General features: G+C 46.7%; 6 protein-coding genes across 11 annotated transcripts; 3 read left to right on the top strand and 3 right to left on the bottom strand.

Moving 5' to 3' along the window:
- Positions 1 to 180: 180 nt before the first annotated feature.
- On the top strand, positions 181 to 1464 carry LOC148395518 (claudin-4). Its single transcript, XM_088382021.1, has one exon. The coding sequence runs from the start codon at positions 181 to 183 to the stop codon at positions 853 to 855; it is 675 nt and encodes a 224-aa protein (XP_088238147.1). The 3' UTR covers positions 856 to 1464.
- On the bottom strand, positions 1398 to 3137 carry sbds (SBDS ribosome maturation factor). The gene is made up of 5 exons (XM_088382019.1): positions 2588 to 3137; positions 2284 to 2413; positions 1995 to 2195; positions 1758 to 1922; positions 1398 to 1687 (listed from the first exon to the last, which is right to left on the bottom strand). The coding sequence occupies exons 1-5, from the start codon at positions 2713 to 2715 to the stop codon at positions 1562 to 1564; spliced, it is 750 nt and encodes a 249-aa protein (XP_088238145.1). The 5' UTR covers positions 2716 to 3137; the 3' UTR covers positions 1398 to 1561.
- Positions 3138 to 3163: 26 nt separating this feature from the next.
- ech1 (enoyl CoA hydratase 1, peroxisomal) lies at positions 3164 to 6198 on the top strand. Of its 2 annotated transcripts, XM_088382017.1 has the most exons (11): positions 3184 to 3294; positions 3438 to 3478; positions 3898 to 4066; positions 4305 to 4393; positions 4477 to 4601; positions 4671 to 4719; positions 4798 to 4862; positions 5104 to 5174; positions 5236 to 5307; positions 5405 to 5555; positions 5628 to 6198. In XM_088382017.1, exons 2-11 carry the CDS (start codon positions 3442 to 3444, stop codon positions 5730 to 5732), a joined length of 933 nt encoding a protein of 310 aa, XP_088238143.1. In that variant the 5' UTR covers positions 3184 to 3294; positions 3438 to 3441; the 3' UTR covers positions 5733 to 6198. The 2 variants fall into 2 exon arrangements, with proteins under 2 accessions (XP_088238144.1, XP_088238143.1); XM_088382018.1 differs by lacking the exon at positions 3438 to 3478 and having other exon boundaries at positions 3164 to 3294.
- On the bottom strand, positions 6026 to 14296 carry cep295 (centrosomal protein 295). 2 transcript variants are annotated; one of them, XM_088382012.1, is made up of 29 exons: positions 13936 to 14296; positions 13472 to 13672; positions 13251 to 13375; positions 13068 to 13161; positions 12847 to 12966; positions 12642 to 12782; positions 12389 to 12572; positions 12142 to 12288; positions 11784 to 12065; positions 11617 to 11711; positions 11392 to 11547; positions 11263 to 11321; positions 10219 to 11176; positions 9985 to 10153; positions 9783 to 9914; positions 9531 to 9722; positions 9316 to 9422; positions 8832 to 8913; positions 8553 to 8761; positions 8060 to 8471; positions 7581 to 7924; positions 7347 to 7514; positions 7145 to 7279; positions 7007 to 7076; positions 6740 to 6921; positions 6526 to 6670; positions 6375 to 6450; positions 6203 to 6302; positions 6026 to 6137 (listed from the first exon to the last, which is right to left on the bottom strand). In XM_088382012.1, the coding sequence occupies exons 1-29, from the start codon at positions 14032 to 14034 to the stop codon at positions 6096 to 6098; spliced, it is 5226 nt and encodes a 1741-aa protein (XP_088238138.1). In that variant the 5' UTR covers positions 14035 to 14296; the 3' UTR covers positions 6026 to 6095. The 2 variants fall into 2 exon arrangements, with proteins under 2 accessions (XP_088238138.1, XP_088238137.1); XM_088382011.1 differs by having other exon boundaries at positions 11617 to 11714.
- On the top strand, positions 11682 to 17970 carry med17 (mediator complex subunit 17). Of its 2 annotated transcripts, XM_088382014.1 has the most exons (15): positions 11682 to 12071; positions 12166 to 12300; positions 12418 to 12578; positions 14825 to 15069; positions 15142 to 15305; positions 15367 to 15586; positions 15664 to 15800; positions 15886 to 15967; positions 16063 to 16215; positions 16373 to 16503; positions 16591 to 16775; positions 16843 to 16980; positions 17049 to 17166; positions 17238 to 17397; positions 17483 to 17970. In XM_088382014.1, exons 4-15 carry the CDS (start codon positions 14835 to 14837, stop codon positions 17689 to 17691), a joined length of 1932 nt encoding a protein of 643 aa, XP_088238140.1. In that variant the 5' UTR covers positions 11682 to 12071; positions 12166 to 12300; positions 12418 to 12578; positions 14825 to 14834; the 3' UTR covers positions 17692 to 17970. The 2 variants fall into 2 exon arrangements, with proteins under 2 accessions (XP_088238140.1, XP_088238139.1); XM_088382013.1 differs by lacking the exons at positions 11682 to 12071; positions 12166 to 12300; positions 12418 to 12578 and adding an exon at positions 14497 to 14654.
- Positions 17750 to 20273, bottom strand: vstm5 (V-set and transmembrane domain containing 5). 3 transcript variants are annotated; one of them, XM_088382032.1, is made up of 5 exons: positions 20123 to 20273; positions 19797 to 20046; positions 18754 to 19080; positions 18548 to 18691; positions 17750 to 18104 (listed from the first exon to the last, which is right to left on the bottom strand). In XM_088382032.1, the coding sequence occupies exons 2-5, from the start codon at positions 19876 to 19878 to the stop codon at positions 18073 to 18075; spliced, it is 585 nt and encodes a 194-aa protein (XP_088238158.1). In that variant the 5' UTR covers positions 19879 to 20046; positions 20123 to 20273; the 3' UTR covers positions 17750 to 18072. The 3 variants fall into 3 exon arrangements, with proteins under 3 accessions (XP_088238158.1, XP_088238159.1, XP_088238157.1); XM_088382033.1 differs by having other exon boundaries at positions 20203 to 20218; XM_088382031.1 differs by having other exon boundaries at positions 19797 to 20273.
- Positions 20274 to 20722: the final 449 nt, after the last annotated feature.

Here is a 20722-nt window from a genome sequence, read left to right on the forward strand (position 1 = left end):
CCGGCAACTCAGACTGGGGGAGTCGGATTGTTTTGATACGATGTCAGAACAAACAAAACATTCCACCCAGGCTACGCCTTCCCCTGCTCCCTAATGCCGTCCAACTGGTTTCCCATAACAAACCCAGCCAGATAGAGGTTGGGACGCCCCACCCCCGTGGTTTAGGCTTCCCGAGTCGACATGCGCCGGCGTCTGGAGCTGGCGGGCCTGGGTCTGGCCTTCTCCGGGTGGCTTTGCGCCATCTTGACTCGCTGCGTGGCCTTGTGGACGGTGAGCGGCACTCTGGATAACTCCACGGCGACGCTACCGGCTTACTGGGACGGGGTGTGGCTGGAATGGGGCCACTGGGATCTGGCCCATGACGGGGAGCTGCACTGTTCCTTCTATCGGACGCTTATTTCGCTTTCTGGGAGTTTCCGCACGTGGAGGGCCTTCATCATGGCGGCGGTGGGCGCAGGGGCGTTTGCCACCTTGATAGGTGTGGCCGGAGCCGTGTGGTTCCCCAAGCGGGGGCAGGTGAAAGTGTTTTCCGGGGCCGCGTACGTTTTATCCGGGATTCTCATTTTGATTCCCATCGCCTGGACCTGCCAGCACAGCAGCCAGCCGCTGGCGGGTGCCGTGCACCTGAGGAGGGACTGGGGACCGGCGCTGTATTTTGGATGGGTGGCCTTTGCGCTGATGATCGCCGGGGGGATCCTTCTCACCACATTGTGTCCCACCGCCTCCGAGGTACCGGACACGCCCGTTGAGGGTCACGGGACGCGTCTTCCCGAGGAGACGATGCACCCACTCAACAGGATCAACAGGGCCAACTTCACACATAGCCAGTACCAACGTGGGTCCGTGCCCTCCTGATGCCCCCCCCCCCTTTCTCCCTTGTGTTTTCAACAAAACTAGATATGATTGGTCAAGGGTGAGCCAATTTTGGGTTGCGTGTGTAAGCAATAGGTGAAAATCTCAAATCTTATTTCCCCATTTGAAATGCTGGAGCAAGAACTGGACTCCTCAGAGAAGATCCATGCGAGCACACGAAACCCGAGCCAAGATTCAAACCCCGAACTGTGAAATTTTCAATTTTGAAAATGTGCATTTGCAATAGAGCAGACTCCTCATGATGACACAATTAGTTCATATCTTCATTACCTTTTTCTTTTTTTTTTTTTAACATTTCAAGTTTTACTCACATATAACTTTATTCTTGTAAATTTGACTTTTTATGAAGAATTAAAATGGGCTCATTTTGTGTATACATCCTGAATGTATAAGTTTAGTTTTTTTTTTTTTATATGGTACAGAAATTCAGTTTTGACCTACTTGACCAATGAAGAACTTTTGATTGTTAACCTGTGGACATTGTAACTACTTTTCACTTGCTCTTGATTCAAAAGAAAGTGACATTAAATACACATTTGCATTTAATATTTGTGTGCAAAAAATAAAAAAAAAAGTGCTACAAAGCAGAGATTCCCAAAGAGTGTGCTTTTAGCATAAAGGAGAAGTTGAGTTTTTAATTTTTACTTAATTAGTTCCCAACATCTTTCAAAAGTGTTGAAGTGATTCCCTACAGCTTCTCATCACCCTCCTCCACGTCCTTTAGGCTGATCACCTCCACCGAGCCTTTGCCTTTGGTCTCGCAGCGAATCATCTCACCCAGCTCCCTGTAGCAGCCGGGATCCACCAGACACACCTGACAACAAAAAATGTAAATGTCAAAAAGTCAAACTAAAAATTGAATCCAAATTGTGGGACCAACTCACAATTTCGAGGTTCTCTTCAAAATCTTCGCTCTCTACCACCTGCAGGAGAGGTTTGACTTTCTCCTTGAGCCGCTTAGCCTCTTTGCCTGGCAGCAGAAGCCGCAACCTCATGTGGGCCCGCTGGATCTGCATGGTCTCCTTCAGCTGCCGGATCACCTCCAAGGCCTGCATTCGACAAAATCACGTCATCTCGTCATGCTTGATTATTCGCACTTTTTCGTATGATGTTTGCATCACCTGCTGCTTGGTGCTCTTGTTGGCTTTGACCGAATAGTGGATGTCCTTCATCCCGCGCTCAATCAGGCTGACCGTGTACGGCCTCTTGGTGTCGGGATTGACGCACTTTTCGGCCACGATGGTGGCGATGTCTCTGAACATGGTCTCCAGCTGACTATGTCGCTCCTTGTCAGACACCTGGAGCTCCCCTTTGGCCAGGATCTGTTTGCACGCAACACAGAGGAAAAGTCATTTTTAAACATCAGTGCTTTATTTATTTCATCAGTTACACCGGAGATTGTTACTGTACCTGTTTACAGATTTCGGTCAGGTCATCTGTGCCAAAAGCTTTACACAAGTCATCCTTTTTGGCCACCTGCCCTTTGGAGACATTAACGAAAACTGAGTTGGTCTGCAAAACCTCATCCAGATCTTTCTCTCTGCAGACAAAAACACAAAGGAGAAACTTTTGTGTTTGACATGCAGCTCGTTGGATCAATAAAGGTTGGGTTTAAACAGAAACATTTAGAGTGTATATATTAATGTATTAAGACAATAAGCATTAACAAAGGTGTGTGAGACAATTTAAATCCAACATCTGATGCTGTACTTACGCTCCGGAGCGCCAGCTGACTACTTTATTCTTATAACAGGCGATTTCGAAGCGTTTGCCTCCTTTCTTTATCCGCACCACTGCCACATTTGTCAGTCGGATTTGGTTTGTCGGTGTAAATATAGACATTTTTACGTCTATCTACTAATTTTGTTGAGGATAAAAGTGCGTTGTCAAAACGATAGCCTCCGTGACGCACTTGTTATTGTGTTACCACACCTAGAGTCCGTTAAAAACAAGCAATGGCGAACGAGAGTTCTGATGTTTTTGACCACGGTAATTGATCCGAAACATTGAAATAAAAGTTTTTAAAAAATAGAGAAAAACTAAGTAAATATTTGCCTGGTGTACAAAAACGGTTCGTGACAATCCCAAACAATAAAGTATCGTAAAAGTAAATTTGCAGTCACCGTTGACGCGGAGCCCCTCGAGAAACAGTAACGGAACTATAGTTCCGTTTATGATGACGTTATTTTCTTTACACAAACGTCGCAAAGCATGTATTTCAATCGGCAAACACTATTTTACAATCGTGATATTTTGATGTAAAAAAACTGATGATTCATCAAGAAAGTGGGTGAAAGGTACGCAAAACTTCCAGTCAACTTGACTACAGGGGGTGCTAGTGTGCCAAGTCGCCAGTACCAACAAAACAAGAAGAAGAGCGGAGACGCTTCTGCCTACGTTAAAGGACCTAAATTACTTTAGGTGAGGCACCTGTTTGAATTCTAGCCACAGTTAACTTATTTTAACTTTCCGTCAGTGTGTAAAACGTCGCGTCCGCTGAAATTGTGTTTGCTAAGATTTTAGTTTGTCTGTTTTTCTTCCCACTCCACCTTCGTCGTTTCAAGGGCGATGTTGTCATTCTTTGCCAGGTCTGCTTTCACAACATGTAAGTCAACAGCGCCCTGTTACGTTAATAAACGTCACATATTGAGTCAGTTTTGTCAATATCTAACAACTGTCGTGTTTTAATTTGGTATTGTTTTAGTTGTGTGTTTCTTTGAAAGTTTAGGTTGAGTCCGTCTTTGTTCTCACTCATGTGCATTTTTGTTTACTTTTCCCATAACTACATTTCACTGCCGCCTGCCCCAAAATGGCCCCCACCCGCTTAATTAGTATTCTCAAAATTGTGTCTAATTTGGTTCACATATGAGCCATATTTTCCATTAAAAACGTACTTTGAATTCTTACGGTGTGATTAGTGTAGTTATTCTCCTAGTTTGTACTACAACACCAACTGCCTAAGTAATACAGTAGTAAAATATATGTATTTAATCTTGAATACATTTTTTTTTTTTTTTTTAATAGACAGGGGATTCGGGCCCTGCAGCCAAATAGTCGTCCGGACCATGTCGACGTCTGGAGGTCCCACAGCCCCTTACACCACCCTGGCCATCAGCCGCCCAGCACAGACGATCACGCATGTGGAGCTCCACCGTCCAAACAAGCGCAATGCAATGAACAAAGCATTCTGGAGGCAAGAATTTTTTAAAATAGATTTTATAAAAGATGGCATATGAGGGGAAATAATTTGGAATTGTGTCAAGGGGTTTATAAAAATAATCTACCCCCCGTCCCCATTTGATATTGCGATTGAAAATATCAGGGCCCTCTTCCAATATATTGTTTTAACAAACACAAACATTAAATCAATATATTATAAATTTCTAGATGACAATGACAATAAAACTGAGCATGGTTGTGCTGTCTCTCAGTGAGATGGTGGACTGTTTTAATGAGATTTCCGGTGACCCGGACTGCAGAGTGGTTGTGGTCTCTGCCGCAGGGAAGGTCTTCACAGCAGGTGTTACAAGTCTTGTCAAAGTTGCATTTATTTACATCAATTGAAGAACAAATCTAATTCTCAGTTGTGTGCCGATGGTCCAGGTATTGACCTGATGGACATGGCCGGCGACGTGCTGCAACCAGACGGAGATGACACGGCCCGCATTTCTTGGAACCTTAGAAAGAACATCACCAAATACCAGGACACCTTCTCAGTCATCGAGAGGGTCCGTCACACATATGATTAATTTATGATCATTTTTATTATTACTTAAGTGTTGATCTTCTTGCTCCAGTGTCCAAAGCCAGTTGTGGTAGCTGTTCATGGAGCCTGTGTGGGAGGAGGTAGGAGGACATCATCAGAACTATTCGACATTAAAATTATTCAACTGTCACCTTTTCAAAACTCAAATTCATCATCAGGTGTGGATCTGATCACTGCCTGTGACATCCGCCTGTGCACCCAGGATGCCTGGTTCCAAGTCAAAGTATGTCCCGTGTAAATTAGAGCATCGCCTAACATTCATCACTCACTAGGCCACGCCCCTTTAAGGCACACATCCAGCAGACAAATACTACGTATAGAATGCGAGCTTCATAAAAGCGGTATCTTTCTTTTTTGGGGTTTGAACACAAAAATAAATATGGCCAGTCAAGGGGTGAGAATCTATTTTTGGGGGCGATGCCACAAAGATGCTAAAGGTTGTTGCCTCGGTTACGATGTTGCAGGAAGTGGACATCGGGCTAGCAGCGGACGTCGGAACGCTGCAGAGGCTCCCAAAAGTGATCGGCAGCCGCAGGTAAACAGCTCATTAACACACTTGAAATTGTTCATCTAAAATATTCCCACGTTTTCTCCAGCCTGGTGAACGATCTGGCTTTGACAGCGAGGAAGATGTACGCCGATGAGGCCTTGAACAGTGGACTGGTCAGGTAAAGTGATTTTGGACTTTTTCTTGAAATAGTTAAGGCACCCTTTTGATGGAGATGAAGGATAAGGAAGCTTCCCATTTACTCGTCGGGTATCCAGCCGAGTGTTTGCGGATAAGGAGGCCATGATGGCAAGCGCGCTGGAGATGGCCGGAGAGATGGCCGCCCGCAGCCCTGTGGCGGTGCAGGGCACCAAAGTCAACCTCATCTACTCCCGAGACCACAGTGTCGCCGAGGGACTCGACTACATGGTAAGGAAAACTTCAGGAAGTTCAAACTTAACACACTCTATTGTGTAAATGCTGAATGGTCCATGTTTCTAGGCCACGTGGAACATGAGCATGCTTCAGACTGCAGACGTGATGAAATCCGCTCAAGCCTCCATGGAGAAGAAGAGTGTCAAGAGCATAACCTTCTCCAAACTGTGAAAAGAGGTCAGGATGTTTACTGAACAAGCTCTTTAGCACTTCTCAAGCTGGGCTTCTTGGGCCAATGTAAGATTGCCTAACCAAACAAAAATAAGAATGTGCGAACAGTCTTATGATTCATAAATAAGCTATGAAGTGCTCTTCGGACAAAGTCGTCAAATGCCGATGCCTGATAATTTCTATCTTTGTCATTGTAAAATACTCGTGTATATGATTTTAATATTTGTATGAATCTAATAAATAGGTGCTGAAAGTTAAATATAAAGTATTATGTAAACACACAACACAAAAGATCTTTGAATAAGTTAAAACTTTATTGATAAACGAAACTATAACATTTACACAGGGAACATTCTGAGTCGCTCATTGTTGAGTCTGCTTGGCACGAAGCTTCTGGAGTGTTTTCTGTGGGGGAATAAAACATCAGTTGAGTGCCGTCGGCGTAATGCCTAAAAAAAAAAAATAATTACCATGTGGAAGGCTTTGGCTTTCTGTCTGTTGCTGGCAGAAGCTTCCTGACGGCTTTGGACCGCCTTCCGCTCTTTGACCTCCTCAAGCTGCTCGTACAGTCTGAAAGAACAAATGCGGTGTTGAGACAGTGGTGACATGTCATGGGGAAGAAGAAAACAAATATGGCAGTACCTCCGAGTTTGTCTGTGCATCTCGGCAACTTTCTTCACTTGGCTCTGCTCGTTCAACTTTGTTGACGTGCTCGCTGCTGGAAAGCAAATTAAGACGTAACTTCAGGGCACAGTTGTATCTGTCCCGTCTTGTTACTAATCAGATTTCCTACCTGGAGGAGTCGGGGGCTTTTGTTCCTTGACCAAAGTGGACTTTGCTGTTTTGCACTTGTCAGCTTTGGCTTGCCTCTGCAGAGGACATTCCTTGCCCGGCACCCTTTTAGCTTTGATTTGTTCCACTCGGTGGTCCGACTGAGTCTGCAGTAAGGTTGCAATTATTTTAACTTTATCGTTAATTTGTATTTCATTCCTTTTATTTCATTCAACCTTGGTCTGCAGAGGCCTTTCCTCAGACTGCACGCTAACCTCCGCTGCTTTTCCATTCCTGACCATCGCCCCTTTGGCCTTAACTTGTTCCGCCCGGCGGGCTGACCTCTCTAGAAGAGCTTGGCGCTTCTTCTCAAAGACTCCCTGATGCTGGGACCCCCAATTAAACTCGAGGAGCATGCCTGATGCCAACAGACAGACATTTTCAATATAAACCACTCTCCACCTTCAAAGCCCTCGAAATAAATCCTACATAGCAGACTTTACCTGCATGTGTCGGGCTCTGATCGGCTTTTAAAGCTCCTGGAGGTTTCTCCATTAAGGTTGGTTGGGACTCCTACGATATAGAAAATAAGTTCATACGAGGACAGAGTTGAGAAGGTCCTGGAATGCCAACACGAGTACCTCTTGGCCTTTTTGTTCTTCCTCCTCCCACGGGAATTCTTCCTCGAGCACTATGCTGTCCTGCAATGTGGTGTCTGTCAAGCTCACCAGTGTTATTTGGGACTGCTCCAGGATGCCATTCATACTGCCGGCCTCCTAGAAATACAAGTTATCAAAAAAGACAAAAAAACACCTACAAAAATCGAGCAGCACAAAATTGTACCCGTAGCCTAGCATTGAGGTCCAGCCTCAAGTTCAAAGTGCACTCTTCTGCAGGGATGTCAGGAATGGGAACTTCTACTTCCCCCTGCTCTTCTTCTACAGCCTCCTCAGGCAAGATGCTGAATGCAGACGAATTGTTGCTAGCATCAGATTGGGAGAGCCGCACCATCTGTAATCACAAATTATGTTAGCCCTCATTTAAGCGCAGACACACATGCGTAATTAGACACACAACCTGAGGAGAGTTGACGCGACGCCAAGCGGACGTCCGGCGAGAGCCTTCCTCCGTCCTGAAGCGGTCGGTGGAGCGCTCGCTCTCAGAAGCCCCGCCTTGAGACGCCGAGTCGGAATGTGTTGACACGCTGAGCTCGCCGCTCGAGAGGCGTCCTTCGGAAGAGTCACGAAACACGGCGGACGGGTCCGGGGCTGTCTCGTTGTTGGTGACCTCAGACGGGAGGGGGTGAAAGGAGTCTGCGCCGGGCGGGACGGAAGCCCCGTGTGAGGCTTCGGGAGGTAAGGATGGATGCGAGGGAATGGTGGCCTCTGTCAAGGTGCTGAGATCCAAGCCAGTTCTTTCATCTAAAATAAAAAATTATGATCTGTAATTTTTTTTTCAATTATTATTTCATTTTTTCTATTACTTTTTATAATCTGTAATAATTTTAATATATTTGGTATGACAGGATCTATTTACTGTTTGCAAAGTTCTCAAACCTGAGCTTCCACTGTCCTGGCCAGAAGACAAGTCCAACTCAGCGACAAGCGGTTTCATCGAACTCTCCGGACGCTCGTCCAACCAGGACCGTTCTGTGTGGGACGGCAACTGAGCCACACTGGGTTCATGCTGGCCTCTCCATCCGCGCTGGCTCGACTCGCGAGAGATTTGTTCCATGATGCGACTCAAGGTCAAGTCCAATCTGGCGGAAAGCGGCGGGCCGGGCGGCTGGCCGATTACAGACGAGTGAGCTGACGGCTGACCCAGCAGCCGCTCCATGGTGCTGTCTCTTTGTTCTGCGATGAGGTAGGAGGACTGATCCCCTGGCTGACCAATCAGAGGTCTGAACGAGTCCTGATCCTCGTAAACCGAGGATTGCCCCAAGATTGGTTGGACCGCCTGGTCACGGTTCTGGAAGATGAACAAGCAAGAATTCAAAATGTTCCTCGAGTAGAGTAAATCAAGTTTAAGGCGGTTTTGTGGATCACTGACCACGACACTTGTGTGGGCGGCTGGAGAAGGAGAAGTCACACCAGATGCTTCGTCATCATTTCGCCCTGTGCTTAAAGAGACGCTGAGCTCTCGGGCGTATTGCTCGACGATACGCTGGACGTCGCTCATCGAAGCGGCGTGAAGAGCAGCGGGACTGGAGGAGGGTCCGAGGCGAGAAGTCTCCATGGCGACAAGGGTTGGAGATTTACCTAATAATGACACCACAATGGTTTTGGACCAGAGGTCGCTTGACTAATTTATTTTTTTTTTTTTCCTCACCTGCGTTGGCGTCTGGGTCACTGGTGATGTAGCTGCCGGTGGACAAGGGTGTGATGGATCGATCAGAACGTCCATGTGCAGACTGACAAACGCACACACACACTCGGTTAGTATTGGTGGTTGCATTTACAAATCCTACCATGTATTCATAAATAATTTAGTAATTGGACATTGAGCTCAGTTCAAGTGTAGAAACCCTCATGTAATGTATTTTTTAAAAAAAATACAATTCAGGTAATTTTGTTTACATCATCGCTCAAGAGACAACACACATACAGACAGACAAACACACACACGGACAGACGGACAAACATACATACAAAAAGCTTCTCATGCATAATCACAGGCCAAGGAAGACATTACCAAGGCACTCAGATTTGGCTATTTTTCATCATTGATCCACAAGTTGTGAACCTCAGAGGGGGTGAAAAGTGTACCTGGATGCAATGTCAGACCCTTGACTCAAAATAAAAACCCAACTTGCCTCTCCAGGTGACCCGCTGGCATCCGAGAAGGAGCCGCTGATCGGGACCGCCGGGCCAAAGGAGTCTGATTCCCTCTCGAAGTCCAATGAGAAGTGGCGATATGAACCTGGACAACAAAATTCGATTTGAATGGACCTTCACGAAAAAAAAAGTAGGTGACAACCAAGTTCTGATTGTATTATTTTCATTGAATTGCTAAAATGAGTGAACGTACCGTGCTCAGAAGTGTCTGGTGATGTTCCGGACCCCATCACTTGTTTTTCTCCATTAAGCGATGAGGTGGACCTCTTTGAACTGGACATGGACGACGTCTGTAGAGTTGCTTCTGTGGTCACAGGGGACTCGTATGGCTCCCGCAGAGACCAGTCCATTGTGTGTTGGGGCGCAGAAAAAACATCGCTTGGACCTGAGAGCAGAATCAGGGTCAGTGATGACAGGACGTGAGATGCCAAGTTCTTGGACTGACCTGTCGCCAGGCTGGTGTCCACTGGCGTCTCCACTTCCTGAATGGCGCTGAGCTCGTGCTGCTCGCTCATCGTGCCGAGCCGGACTCGGGTCACTGGGGGTTTTGCTGTTCGGGCGGGAGCATGAAGTGAGGCTGGGAAAAAAATAAGTGAAAATCAGTTTTTGGGATTATGCTACACGCTATCAATGCTACGCGCTAGTACCCGTCTCGCTGGTGGATGGGAGATGAAGACTTGGGTCGTCTTCTGTCTGCAGATGCCCCGGGCGGGTCAAGCTCCCCCCGTTGGATTTTTCGATGACTTTGAGCAGGGAGGTAAGTAGTCCCAATCGCATTTGAGCGGCGTCCTCTGGTGTGGCGAGCTCGCTTTGCGGCTGCAAGAACATCACCGTTGAGCCGAAGAAGATATGGAACAAGAGGAGACAATTTGTGAACTTACTTGAGCGTCAACGTTAATCAGAGCCCGTAATGTTTCTTTTTGTTGCCTGAGGAGCCCCAGACTCTCCGGCTGTTTTTGCCGCAGTTCTTCTTTGCCCTCCTGCTGCCGATTGCGGAAGTCCTGAGGCCTCTGCTGGTCTTGTTCTGCAGGTGATCCAACCTGCGGAAGGTGACTCTGTGTGATCGTTTGGATGGGCTGGATTGGAAAGCTGGTGGAAGGGAGAAACTCGGTGGGTTGACGAGTGAAGGCCTCTCTGGTGAGCGCTTGAGGAGAAAGAACTTCTCTGATGACTGGTGTGGGATGGAATGACTCTCGGGTGACTTTCTTAAGAGGGAGTGGTTGAAGAGGAAGAGTCTCTTTGGTGACCACTTGAGGACGAGATGGCTCGGCGGTGACCGCTTGAGGAAGCGGCTCTCTGGTGACTGGTTTAAGTTGAAGTGACTCTTTGGTGAGTATTTTAAAAGGGAGCAACTGTCTGGTGACTACTTGAGGAGGAAGCGACTCTGCGGCACTAACTTGGAGAGGAATTGGCTGTGTGGTGGTGGCGTTAGGAGGAACGGGCTCTCTGGTGACCACTTGAGGAGCTAGTAACTCTCTAGTGACCATTTTAGAAGGAAGTACTTTTCGGATGACCGCTTTGGGAGGAATTGACTCGGTGGTGGTCGACGGGACTCTCGGAACAACTTTTCTCGTCAGAGGGTCGGGATCAGAGATGTCCTGTGGGTGGTGCCTCGGAAGGTTTGAACTTTCAAATGATTCTGCGGGTTGGAAGCTGGAGGAGGGAAAAGCCGGTGGCATGGATGGACCAGCCGATGCTTGGGAGGAGAAGTCGGTGGAGATTTGAGGCTCCTGCAGCGGAGGAGGAGGGGGCAGAGTGGTCCCGTTGTGACGGTTCTGAAGAAAGCGCTGGTAGTCTTCCAGGCGTCGTCGAGCCAGGTCCATAGATTGCTGATGAATTCTTTAAATTGAGAAAAAAGTAAGACTGGATTAGAATCAGAAACTGGAAGTTTGTTTTGATACGTTTTCCTTGATGATGCAACGTACCTGTTTTGCTCTAGGAGGCGCTCTTGACATTCTCGGATTCTTCTGGTGTGTTCAGGAGTCTGTGGGATCATTGAGATTTTTTTTTTCTGATTTAGAATTCAAAAACATAATTCTCAAATTTTGGCTTACCTCTGGATGTCGGTAAATTTCTTGATCATGGACCCCCGCTTGAAGGGTTTCTTGTTGTTGAGACTCAAGCAACAATCGCTCCAGTTCGGCTTTCTGCTCTTCCAGCTCCTGTAGAAAGGCCATCTGCTGCTGTTTCTCCCTCTCCAGCTCCATCTCCTGCAGAAGAAGACGAAAAACCTTGAGCAAAATGCAAATACAAAGTGGACCATTTAAGCGGTCCCTTACCCTTTTCTTTCGCTCGGTTTCAAATTCCAGGATTTTGGAGGCGAGGGAATCTCCATCTTGACTGTCTGATGGGATTGGCTGAATTGTTGCGTTTGCTGCTAATAAAAACAAATATTTCATTATATTTAATTATGACTTTTGTACTAGCGTCAGGAAAGCAGCGTTACCTTGAGGATACGATGGCGCCTGGGCGGGCTGGCTGCTGAGCGAGCCCGTTTCGATGGTCACGTCTTCCTCCGAAACTTCTCTAGCTGCCGCCTCGACCCTTTCGGGAACTCCCTCGGGCCGAACGACGGCATCCCGCTCTGGGATCACTTTGTTGTCCTGCTCCGAGCCCCGACTGGCGACGGGGATCCCGCCGTCACAGCTTGACGTTTCGCTTCTTTGGTTCCTGATGCGATTGAGGAGATTGGTCAAGGCCTTCCTGGGAGCTGCTCGCATGTTCTCCACTGCAGGTTAAGAAGTTGTTAATGTCTTTGCTGGCGTGGTACTAGTAATGTCTTTACTGGTGATGTTAATTTATACCATGGGCATTTTCCTGCAATCCAGGGTCCTCTGTGGACCTTTCTCGTTCAGATGTGACACCCTCGTCTAGCGTGACATCCAGTTCCGGGTCTTGGCTGTCGGCGCCGATGGCAGGACGAGGTTCTGGGACGGGCCGACTTTGGACTCCTGGAATTTCAGGTGAAATAAATTTGTATTTAATTATCACATGTCAAAATATGTAAACAATCCATCCAATCAACAACTACACCAAGTTTTGAGTTCTTACTTCTTTCTCTGGTGTACATGTCCTCAAAGGCAACCTCCATGTCTCTTTGGAAGTCATCCTTCATCTCCTGCTTCCTGTGAGGCGGCTGGAAGATCTGCGGCGCTATCTGAAAGGCCTGCTGCCGCCTCCTCAGCATGTCGGCGTGCTGCATGTGCTCCAGTTCCACGAGGAGCCGTTCGCGATCCTAAAGGTACCAATACGGGGGTCTGACATTGGATCGATGGTGCTTGAGATCAACACACAAACTTCATACCAGCGCCAGTTGCTCTTTCTTCAGAGCCGATTTCCCTCGAACACGAGCCGTCTCCTTTCGTTCGGCTCTCTTCCTCTCTTCCTCCCTCTGTAAGTCCAGATGCCTCTTCATGGCCAGCTCGGCTCCCTCATGGGCATCCACCTATTTGAGAAAGTTGACTTATGGCAACGCCAAACAGGAACATGTGGTTCATGCCTTTCTTTACCTGCTGCGTGTCTGCCGCCCGGTCCACCGTGACCCCGGGGGGCATGTGGTGCCGCGTGCCGGCAAAGGCACTGACATCAGATTTCTTTCCCATGTGCGATTTTCCGGCTTCAATGGCCTGCTTGGAAAGGGAAGACAATAACAATTCATTTCAAGTTTTGTCATTCGTTAAATGTTCACACTATTTCAAGCGCAACCTTTGAGTACAACAATGCAACTTACTAAAATTGGATTTGGGGGAGGCGGCGGGAGGCTGGCCACTTTTGTCGATCTCTCCTTTTCTACCTGCAGAGCCTTCTTCCGAGCATTGATTGTTCTGCAAAGGAAACAAAAAAAAAAACAATGTACACATCTCTCTCTCTCTTAGTCTGGTAGTCACATTCAAAAAAGTTGAAAAATTCTCACCGGCTTTGTATCTCACTATCTTTAAGCTTCTGCGACTTGAGCTCTTTCAGAGCATCTCGAAAGCGCTCTTCCGCTTTGGCGTGATTCAGTGCTTCTCTCCGAGTTATGGCCAGCAAATCAGGCTCCTTTTACAGATCAAAAAGACATTTTAATCCAACTGCAAGACTATGATTTATATACAGAGCAGTGCCCTCTGTCTTTCTGACGTCACACTGCATTACATTTTCTTTGGCCATCCTCTGTCCTTGGCCGACCATCTGGAGGGTCTGTTCGTAAAGCAACTGCAGCCTGCGCAGTTTCTCGTTTTGCTGTTGCTCCCATTGCTCCCGCAATTCCTGTCCCAGCAGCTCCAGCTCACGTTGACGTCTCCGCTCAACATTCTGCCGTGTCTGGAACGCAAAGTTCTTGTGCTGCTCACGAACCTAAGAGAGGAACAGGTTCAAGAATAAGTTAAATGTTGCATAATTCGTTTGCAAAAATAGCTTGCACGAATGAGAGCATTGATCACAAAAAGTTTGAAAACTCACAAACTGTTTGGCTCGGGGGATTGACATGACTCAATGGGTGGCAAATCAAAGTGAGTCAAAAGCAATGCAGAGTTCGGACGAAATAACTGAACATATAATGACGTCACAATGAAGTTAAACGTCAGAAAGCGAAGCAAAATCGATTATGTTCTCACTACCTGTTGTATTCGCAATTTTCTCCTTCTTCCCCTTTCTTCTTGCATCCATTGGGCCTCTTCGTTGGGGCTCAGTCGTAATTTTCCCAGCCGTCTCGCCATTGTCTCTCAGCGTAAACATTTCTCTGTAGCAACATAAGCAGCTAGCGGCTTAGCTAATTGGCCTGAATTGGTTAACTTTGCCTGATCGCAAAGTTCCGCCGCTCAGACGCGAGTTAATCGATGAAATAGGATCATATCAAGTTATAGACGTCAGATTGAATACATTCTGATGCGATCAATTCGAAATAAAAGACATTTTCTTGCAGCACACAAATCTGTGCGATCGCGAAGAGTTCGCTTTGAATTCTTCCTACGTCACATCCGTCGGTTTAAACGTCCCGCCGTGTTCGCGCACTTTGTCGCGACACATTGTTATATTATTTAGATGTGTTATCATTATTAATTATCGGCACTCTTGAATCGTCAGCAAGAATTCTATCCCATATATATTAAAAAAAAAAAAAAAAAGCTTACATGTATCCAGTATTTTACAATTTTAACAGCTGCAGCAACACCTTTCACCGTAGGGGGGTGCTATTGTCCCAAGTAGAATTAGCAGCCATATATGACAAAACAAAGAAGAGCACGTAGCGTGCGTAGAATAATCGAAACACGACAGAAACAATAACACAACTCAAAGGAGCAATATTTACATTCCTAGCAATTGCTTAAAATCAGAGGTAAGATGTGCTTAAATCAAATGTTATTAATTTCAACGTTTTCATTTTGCTGTTTAGTGTTCTAACCAAATACGCCGTGATTAGCATAAAGCTAACGCTAGCCGATTTGGATAGCAAAGCAGTCGTATAATGATGTCTTTCTCTTGCTGTCCCTTCCCTGTCTTGCTTAGCTTTGCCATCATGGCCAGCGGTCCAGGCGTGAGGGTCAGCATAGAGTCTTTCTGTGAGAAGCAGGTGCAGGAGGTTGCCCTGGATGGAACTGAGACGTACGTGCCACCCCTGTCCATGTCCCAGAACTTGGCTAAGTTGGCGCAGCGGATTGACTTCAGCCAAGGATCCGACTCTGAGGAAGAGGGAACCAACAGCGAATCCCGGGATCGCGAGTGGTGCAAGCATGACCTGGAGGAAGAAGAAGGTATCATGAAGACAAGTTTGTATTGAATGCACAATGAATGACTCTTCTTTTCCACTCTTTCTTTTTATGCAGGAACAGTAAAGTTCCAGCCCTCCCTGTGGCCTTGGGATTCCGTCCGCAACAACTTGCGTAGTTCCCTGACTGAAATGTGTGTCCTCTATGATGTGCTTTGCGTGGTGAAGGAGAAGAAGTACATGGCGCTAGACCCAGTGTCTCAAGATCCGTCCATGAGCAAGGTAAAATGAAAACACTGGCACATTTTAAATTCAATATCCACATTGTATTGCTTTGATTCAGACCCCTCAGGTGTTCCAACTGATGAGCAAAAAGAAATCGCTGGCCACTGCAGCGCAGCTCCTCCTGAAGGGTGCCGAGAAGCTCAACAAGTCTGTCGCGGAGAACCTGGAGAACCGCAGACAGCGAGACTTCAACGCGGAGCTGCTGCGATTGCGCTCGCAGTGGAAACTGCGCAAAGTCGGCGACAAGATCCTAGGAGACCTCAGCTACCGGAGTGCAGGTTATTAAAACCTCCATAAAGTGATTGTTTTTGTCATCCCAGTCTGTAAAAGCTGCATGATGTCATTAACCACGCAGGCTCACTGTTTCCTCATCACGGCTCATTTGAGGTGATCAAGAACACGGATATCGATCTGGACAAAAAGATCCCGGAGGACTACTGTCCCCTTGACGTGCAGATCCCCAGTGATCTCGAGGGATCTGCTTACATCAAGGTAGAGGACTGACACACATTTTCATACTGACTTGTATGAAGAAATATTGGAGAAAGCGGTGGAATCACCACTGGGACTGTTCCAGGTTTCCATCCAGAAGCAAGCTCCAGACATTGGTGATCTCGGAACAGTCAATTTGTTCAGGCGACAACCAAAAACCAAAGGAGGTGTGGTCTTGCTGCAACTCTACTTACTGTTTATCATGAAAGTTCTTTTTTTTTTTAATTCCGCACGTCATCTTGGTAATGTGTCACATTGGCAGGTTCGCAGCCGTGGCACGTGAAGCTGGAGGCGGCTCAGAACGTTCTGCTCTGCAAGGAGATCTTTGCGCAGTTGTCTCGGGAAGCCGTCCAGATCAAATCCCAAATCCCTCACATTGTCGTGAAGAATCAGATCATCTCACAGCCCTTCCCAGGTCTTGGAACGCTCGTGACTACGATCAACCAATACTAATCGCGTATTTATTACCATTATAATTATTTTTTCTCAAATCTGCATCGGTCTGAAAAACAAAAGAAGCAATTTTCGTTTTTCTACATTTTGTGCCACTGACTGAATAATTCTGTTTGTAGGTTTGCAACTCTCCATCTCATTGTGCCACTCGACGACAGAGAAGAGGAACCATCGGGCCTCACCGGAAAGACCCAAACCAGATGATCATCTTTACGTACTGGAACATAACCTCCATCAGATGATGCGAGAGGTGAGACTTTTTTTTTTCTTTCTTTCAGGGATACTTTGACTATAATTTGATTGAATCGAATGAAGGTTTCCTTCATCTGTGTTGCAGTTCCACAAGCAGCAGCTGAGTTCCATGGTGATGCCACATCCCGCCACCGCCCCATTTGGCCACAAGCGCCTGCGTCTGGCAGGTCCGATGGCCTACGACAAGGCCGAAATTAGCAACTTGCAGCAACGAGAAGGTCTCCTGGAGAAGATCATCAAACAGGCCAAGCACATCTTCCTACGGAGCCGGTAAGACCGGCTTCTACTTTTTCAAACGACGCCATCATTTATCGTGTATCTTTTGTGGATTTGTCAGAACGGCGCGCACCATCGACAGCCTGGCCAGCCGCATCGAAGACCCTCAAATTCAAGCTCACTGGTCCAACATTAACGACGTGTACGAGTCAAGCGTCAAAGTGCTGATCACCTCTCAGAGCTACGAGCAAATCTGCAAGTAAGTTGTGGAAGGAAGGCACAAAGGTGATTTGAAGGTGTGGCTAATGTACTGATCGCATGTTTCAGGTCCATCCAGCTGCAGCTCAACATTGGCGTGGAGCAGATTCGAGTGGTCCATCGAGACGGCCGCGTGGTCACTCTGTCGCATCAGGAGCAGGAGCTGCAGGACTTCCTCCTCTCCCAGGTATGGCTACTCTTACCACCGAGCTCCAAATCAAGAGCTTCATGGGTGTCCCTGGCTCGTCCTCGCGGCAGATGTCCCAGCACCAGGTGCACGCCGTGCAGCAGTTGGCCAAAGTGATGGGCTGGCACGTGCTGAGCTTCAGCAACCACGTCGGCCTCGGCCCAGTGGAGAGCATCGGGAACGCTTCGGCCGTCACCGTGGCGTCTCCCAACGGAGAGTACGCCATCTCAGGTGAGACTGCTCACTTTAAATTTACCCAAAATGGCTTCCTCTCTTATCTGCTGCTCTTATCTGTTTCCTTTCGCCCCCCCCTTAGTGCGTAACGGTCCCGAGAGCGGGTGCAGGGTTTTGGTCCAGTTCCCCCGCAACCAGACCAAGGACCTGCCCAAGAGTGAGATCATCCAGGACAGCAAGTGGAGCCACCTCAGGGGTCCGTACAAGGAGGTCCACTGGAACAAGATGGAGGGACGCAACTTTGTCTACAAGATGGAGCTCCTCATGGCCGCCCTTACCCCTTGCCCTTAATTTCAATACTCCCCGGGTGGACCAGCAACTTAGCCATGTTACAAAAAATATATATGTATGATAAGCCACGCCCCTTTCCTTTTTATTCTTCCATGGAGGAGTTTTACAAGACTTTTGTTGGCTCCCTGCCCACGTCTGTTCACTTTTTTTTTTTCCCCACTTACTAAAATGTTCCACATCAAACTTCAATTCCCTCAGCTCAGAACTTGACCTACTTGAAACAATATTATTTTGGCAATAAATACAGTTTATATTTACAGTACACATGTATAAAATAAATCTGAGTGCCTCAGTCTCTTCTTTCCTCGACCAAATCCATTGTGGTGAAGGAGAAAAAAGTCTTTCCTGTTACAAATGAAAAATAGTCCCAACAAACTTGTGTCAAAGACGCTGCAGCTCCGTTGCGTCATTTTCTGGAGAAAGAAAAAAAAGGGGGAGGCAGTCATTTGAGACTCTAGGCAACCTTTGTACTCCAAAACACGCCCAAAATGCCAACTTCCATTCACAGCCAGACGGCCCAACACGATTTGTGACTAGTTATTTGAGCAAGGAAGCTTTAGAAAGGCAGAAGTGGGAATAAACCAAGTACTGTACAAACAAGTCTTTATTATACAATGGTACCTTGATATGAGTTGGCATTTGGCCAATTTTTGAATGCTGCTTACAAACTGGAGGCACGAATACTCCACAATAATCAGACTTTTAAAATTGCAATCCCGAGTTTACCATTTACAGCAGCAAAGGCCACAATGACCGACCAGGATAACCTTTGGCCCCAATGCAACATGAGTTATTCTATACTACTTAAAAAAAATCTGTGGTTAGAAGCAGAAGATTAGATGAATGAGACTCCTACCTGGCATTTCCTTCCTGCGTCGCCACGCTACAATCTTCCTGTAGGCTTTGTCCAACAGCCACATGGCCAGCATGAGAAGGCCCGCCATGCAGGCCAGCGCCAGGGCTGACACCGACAGGTACTGCAGGTCCTCATACAGAACCTCTGCGAAGAACATTATTATTATTTAAGTATAAAAATGCATCACCTGTCTTTTTTCCACCCACCATTGACTTTGAGGACAAATCCAACATCTTTACTGATGCCCATCTCGTCGCTGACCGTCAGCACGTAGTACCCGGTGTCTTGCAACCGGAGGTCCGACAATCCCATGGAGCCGTTGTCATGCGCTTCTACACGACTGGTGTAGTCATCGGTGACGTTGGTGAAGACGCCCGGCCGCCAGATGCCGATGGCGCGGCTCACCGAGCTCGACATGAAGGTCCACTGGATGGTGGGGGTGCAATTGCAGGCCACATCCACGGAGAAGAACACGTCCTCCTGCACGGACCGGGTTAGGCTGTGATCGGGGGACTCGATGGAGATGGCTCCAGCTTGGAAGGAGAAAAAAAAAAAGTACTTTTTGAGCCAGAAAATTCCTTGGCACTCAGATACGTGCAATACGTGACAGGTTCCTGGCAGAACTTTCTAAAAGGGGGTCACTCCTTTTAATAAAGTATGTTTGGGCAGCCTTAAAAACCTCATCAAATTTATCCAAAGAAGTTTCAGTGGACCTTGTGGTTCTGCTGTTTGCTCAATGAGGCATGGAGAAGGAATTCTACTCAAGAATGCCAAGGCACTGAGAAGGAAAAAAGGAGCGCCATTGCTCATAGATTTAACATCCTCGTTGACGTAGCTATAAATATCATCATAATAAACAGGAAGCAAATATTGTCACGCTCGAAGTAAAACTGGTGACGGTAGATAGTCTGATTCAACTACTGTAATTAAGTACTAATTCCAAAATTCACACAGACAAAGAAACAAAAGCATTTACAAACAGATGACATTCAGAAGTAAAGCAGAATTAAGTATCTTATCGAAATGACATTTAAACAAGACCTTTGACATCACACATTATTGAGCAGTGTAACCATTAATTTGTCAGATTTGATTTATTTATTTGGATTGTTAAGAGTCTAGCTACTGTCATCCTGTCACCAAAAAGCTGAACTGGAACTATTTCCTTTTTTTTTTTTTTTTTGCTTATGTGGCCCTCAACAAAAACCAGTTGAGACGTTCCCGTCATAAGAACAATTATAGTGCTTACCTCGTTGGCACATGTACAACAAAAAGCAAAAGAGCGCAGCAACGTCGTGTACATCCCAGAGCCTGTAGTACAACATTAGCATCTCAGAGCCATCGGTTGGTTGAAGAGCACCAAGAAGAATCTCCCCCCAGCTCACTTGACCTTTTAGTGGGCTTTTTCAGTCCTTAACAAATCGGGATCCCGACATTTTCTCACAGTCTTCCTCGTGCCTCGTCGTCCTCTCAGGCGTTTACTGAGTGTGTGTTCATACCTGCGCAGCCGGCACGCACCGATCAGACAGGTTGAGCCGGAGATTATTGAGTAAACATGTATCCACACTCACACACCAAGGTGAAGAAAGGCCACACGGTGTCGGGCCTTCCCGCTTTTGGGAGTTACAAGTAAAACAGGCACTTTGGAGCCATACCAGCTATCAGCAAAGGTTGGAAGCCCCTGGCCCCTCGCATTATGTGACACCTGGTAGAACGTGCTAAACAGGAAGCACTCACTTCAAAAAAATAAAAAGACAGAGAGAGAGAGAGAGAGAGAGAGAGAGAGAGAGAGAGAGAGAGAGAGAGAGAGAGAGAGAGAGAGAGAGAGAGAGAGAGAGAGAGAGAGAGAGAGAGAGAGAGAGAGAGAGAGAGTGCAACTGGCCGATGTTTGGAAGTTTGTTTGACTGTGGGAAGTCATTTGAGTATTTATTTGAAGGCCTTTCTACCCATTTTAAGTGAGAAATAGCAATCACAACAAAATTTATGAATATATTTTTCAGTAAGTATATAATGTCAGTCCAGATTTAGCATAACTCTCAAGTTCTTGCACAGGAGCGGTCGCTCATCAGTTTGTGCACACGATTAAGTGTTATTTGATGAAGTGTGAGACAGAAATTACAAATTATTTTCACTTATGATTGCATAAAATGTGTGGAAGCAATCTCTGACGTCAAT

Source organism: Syngnathus floridae, chromosome 7 (genome assembly GCF_059516105.1).
Source record: "Syngnathus floridae isolate MCC-2025c chromosome 7, RoL_Sflo_1.0, whole genome shotgun sequence".
Classification (NCBI taxonomy): Eukaryota; Metazoa; Chordata; class Actinopteri; order Syngnathiformes; family Syngnathidae; genus Syngnathus; species Syngnathus floridae.

Excerpts from the sequence above, each read along its gene's own strand:
- LOC148395518 (XM_088382021.1), top strand. The coding sequence starts at position 181 with ATGCGCCGGCGTCTGGAGCTGGCGGGCCTGGGTCTGGCCTTCTCCGGG.
- sbds (XM_088382019.1), bottom strand. The coding sequence starts at position 2,715 with ATGTCTATATTTACACCGACAAACCAAATCCGACTGACAAATGTGGCA. Across the intron at positions 2,414-2,587 it reads GTCAGCTGGCGCTCCGGAGC|AGAGAAAGATCTGGATGAGG; the intron begins GTAAGTACAGCA and ends TTTTGTCTGCAG. Across the intron at positions 2,196-2,283 it reads TGACCGAAATCTGTAAACAG|ATCCTGGCCAAAGGGGAGCT; the intron begins GTACAGTAACAA and ends GCGTGCAAACAG.
- ech1 (XM_088382017.1), top strand. The coding sequence starts at position 3,442 with ATGTTGTCATTCTTTGCCAGGTCTGCTTTCACAACAT. Across the intron at positions 4,067-4,304 it reads ATGAACAAAGCATTCTGGAG|TGAGATGGTGGACTGTTTTA; the intron begins GCAAGAATTTTT and ends GCTGTCTCTCAG. Across the intron at positions 4,394-4,476 it reads AGGGAAGGTCTTCACAGCAG|GTATTGACCTGATGGACATG; the intron begins GTGTTACAAGTC and ends CCGATGGTCCAG.
- cep295 (XM_088382011.1), bottom strand. The coding sequence starts at position 14,034 with ATGGCGAGACGGCTGGGAAAATTACGACTGAGCCCCAACGAAGAGGCC. Across the intron at positions 12,573-12,641 it reads AGAAAGAGCAACTGGCGCTG|GATCGCGAACGGCTCCTCGT; the intron begins GTATGAAGTTTG and ends TGGTACCTTTAG. Across the intron at positions 6,138-6,202 it reads AAGCCAAAGCCTTCCACATG|AAAACACTCCAGAAGCTTCG; the intron begins GTAATTATTTTT and ends ATTCCCCCACAG.
- med17 (XM_088382014.1), top strand. The coding sequence starts at position 14,835 with ATGGCCAGCGGTCCAGGCGTGAGGGTCAGCATAGAGTCTTTCTGTGAG. Across the intron at positions 16,216-16,372 it reads CATCTCACAGCCCTTCCCAG|GTTTGCAACTCTCCATCTCA; the intron begins GTCTTGGAACGC and ends TTCTGTTTGTAG. Across the intron at positions 17,167-17,237 it reads AGGACTTCCTCCTCTCCCAG|ATGTCCCAGCACCAGGTGCA; the intron begins GTATGGCTACTC and ends TCCTCGCGGCAG.
- vstm5 (XM_088382032.1), bottom strand. The coding sequence starts at position 19,878 with ATGCTAATGTTGTACTACAGGCTCTGGGATGTACACGACGTTGCTGCG. Across the intron at positions 19,081-19,796 it reads GTTGTACATGTGCCAACGAG|CTGGAGCCATCTCCATCGAG; the intron begins GTAAGCACTATA and ends TCTCCTTCCAAG. Across the intron at positions 18,692-18,753 it reads ATTTGTCCTCAAAGTCAATG|AGGTTCTGTATGAGGACCTG; the intron begins GTGGGTGGAAAA and ends TGTTCTTCGCAG.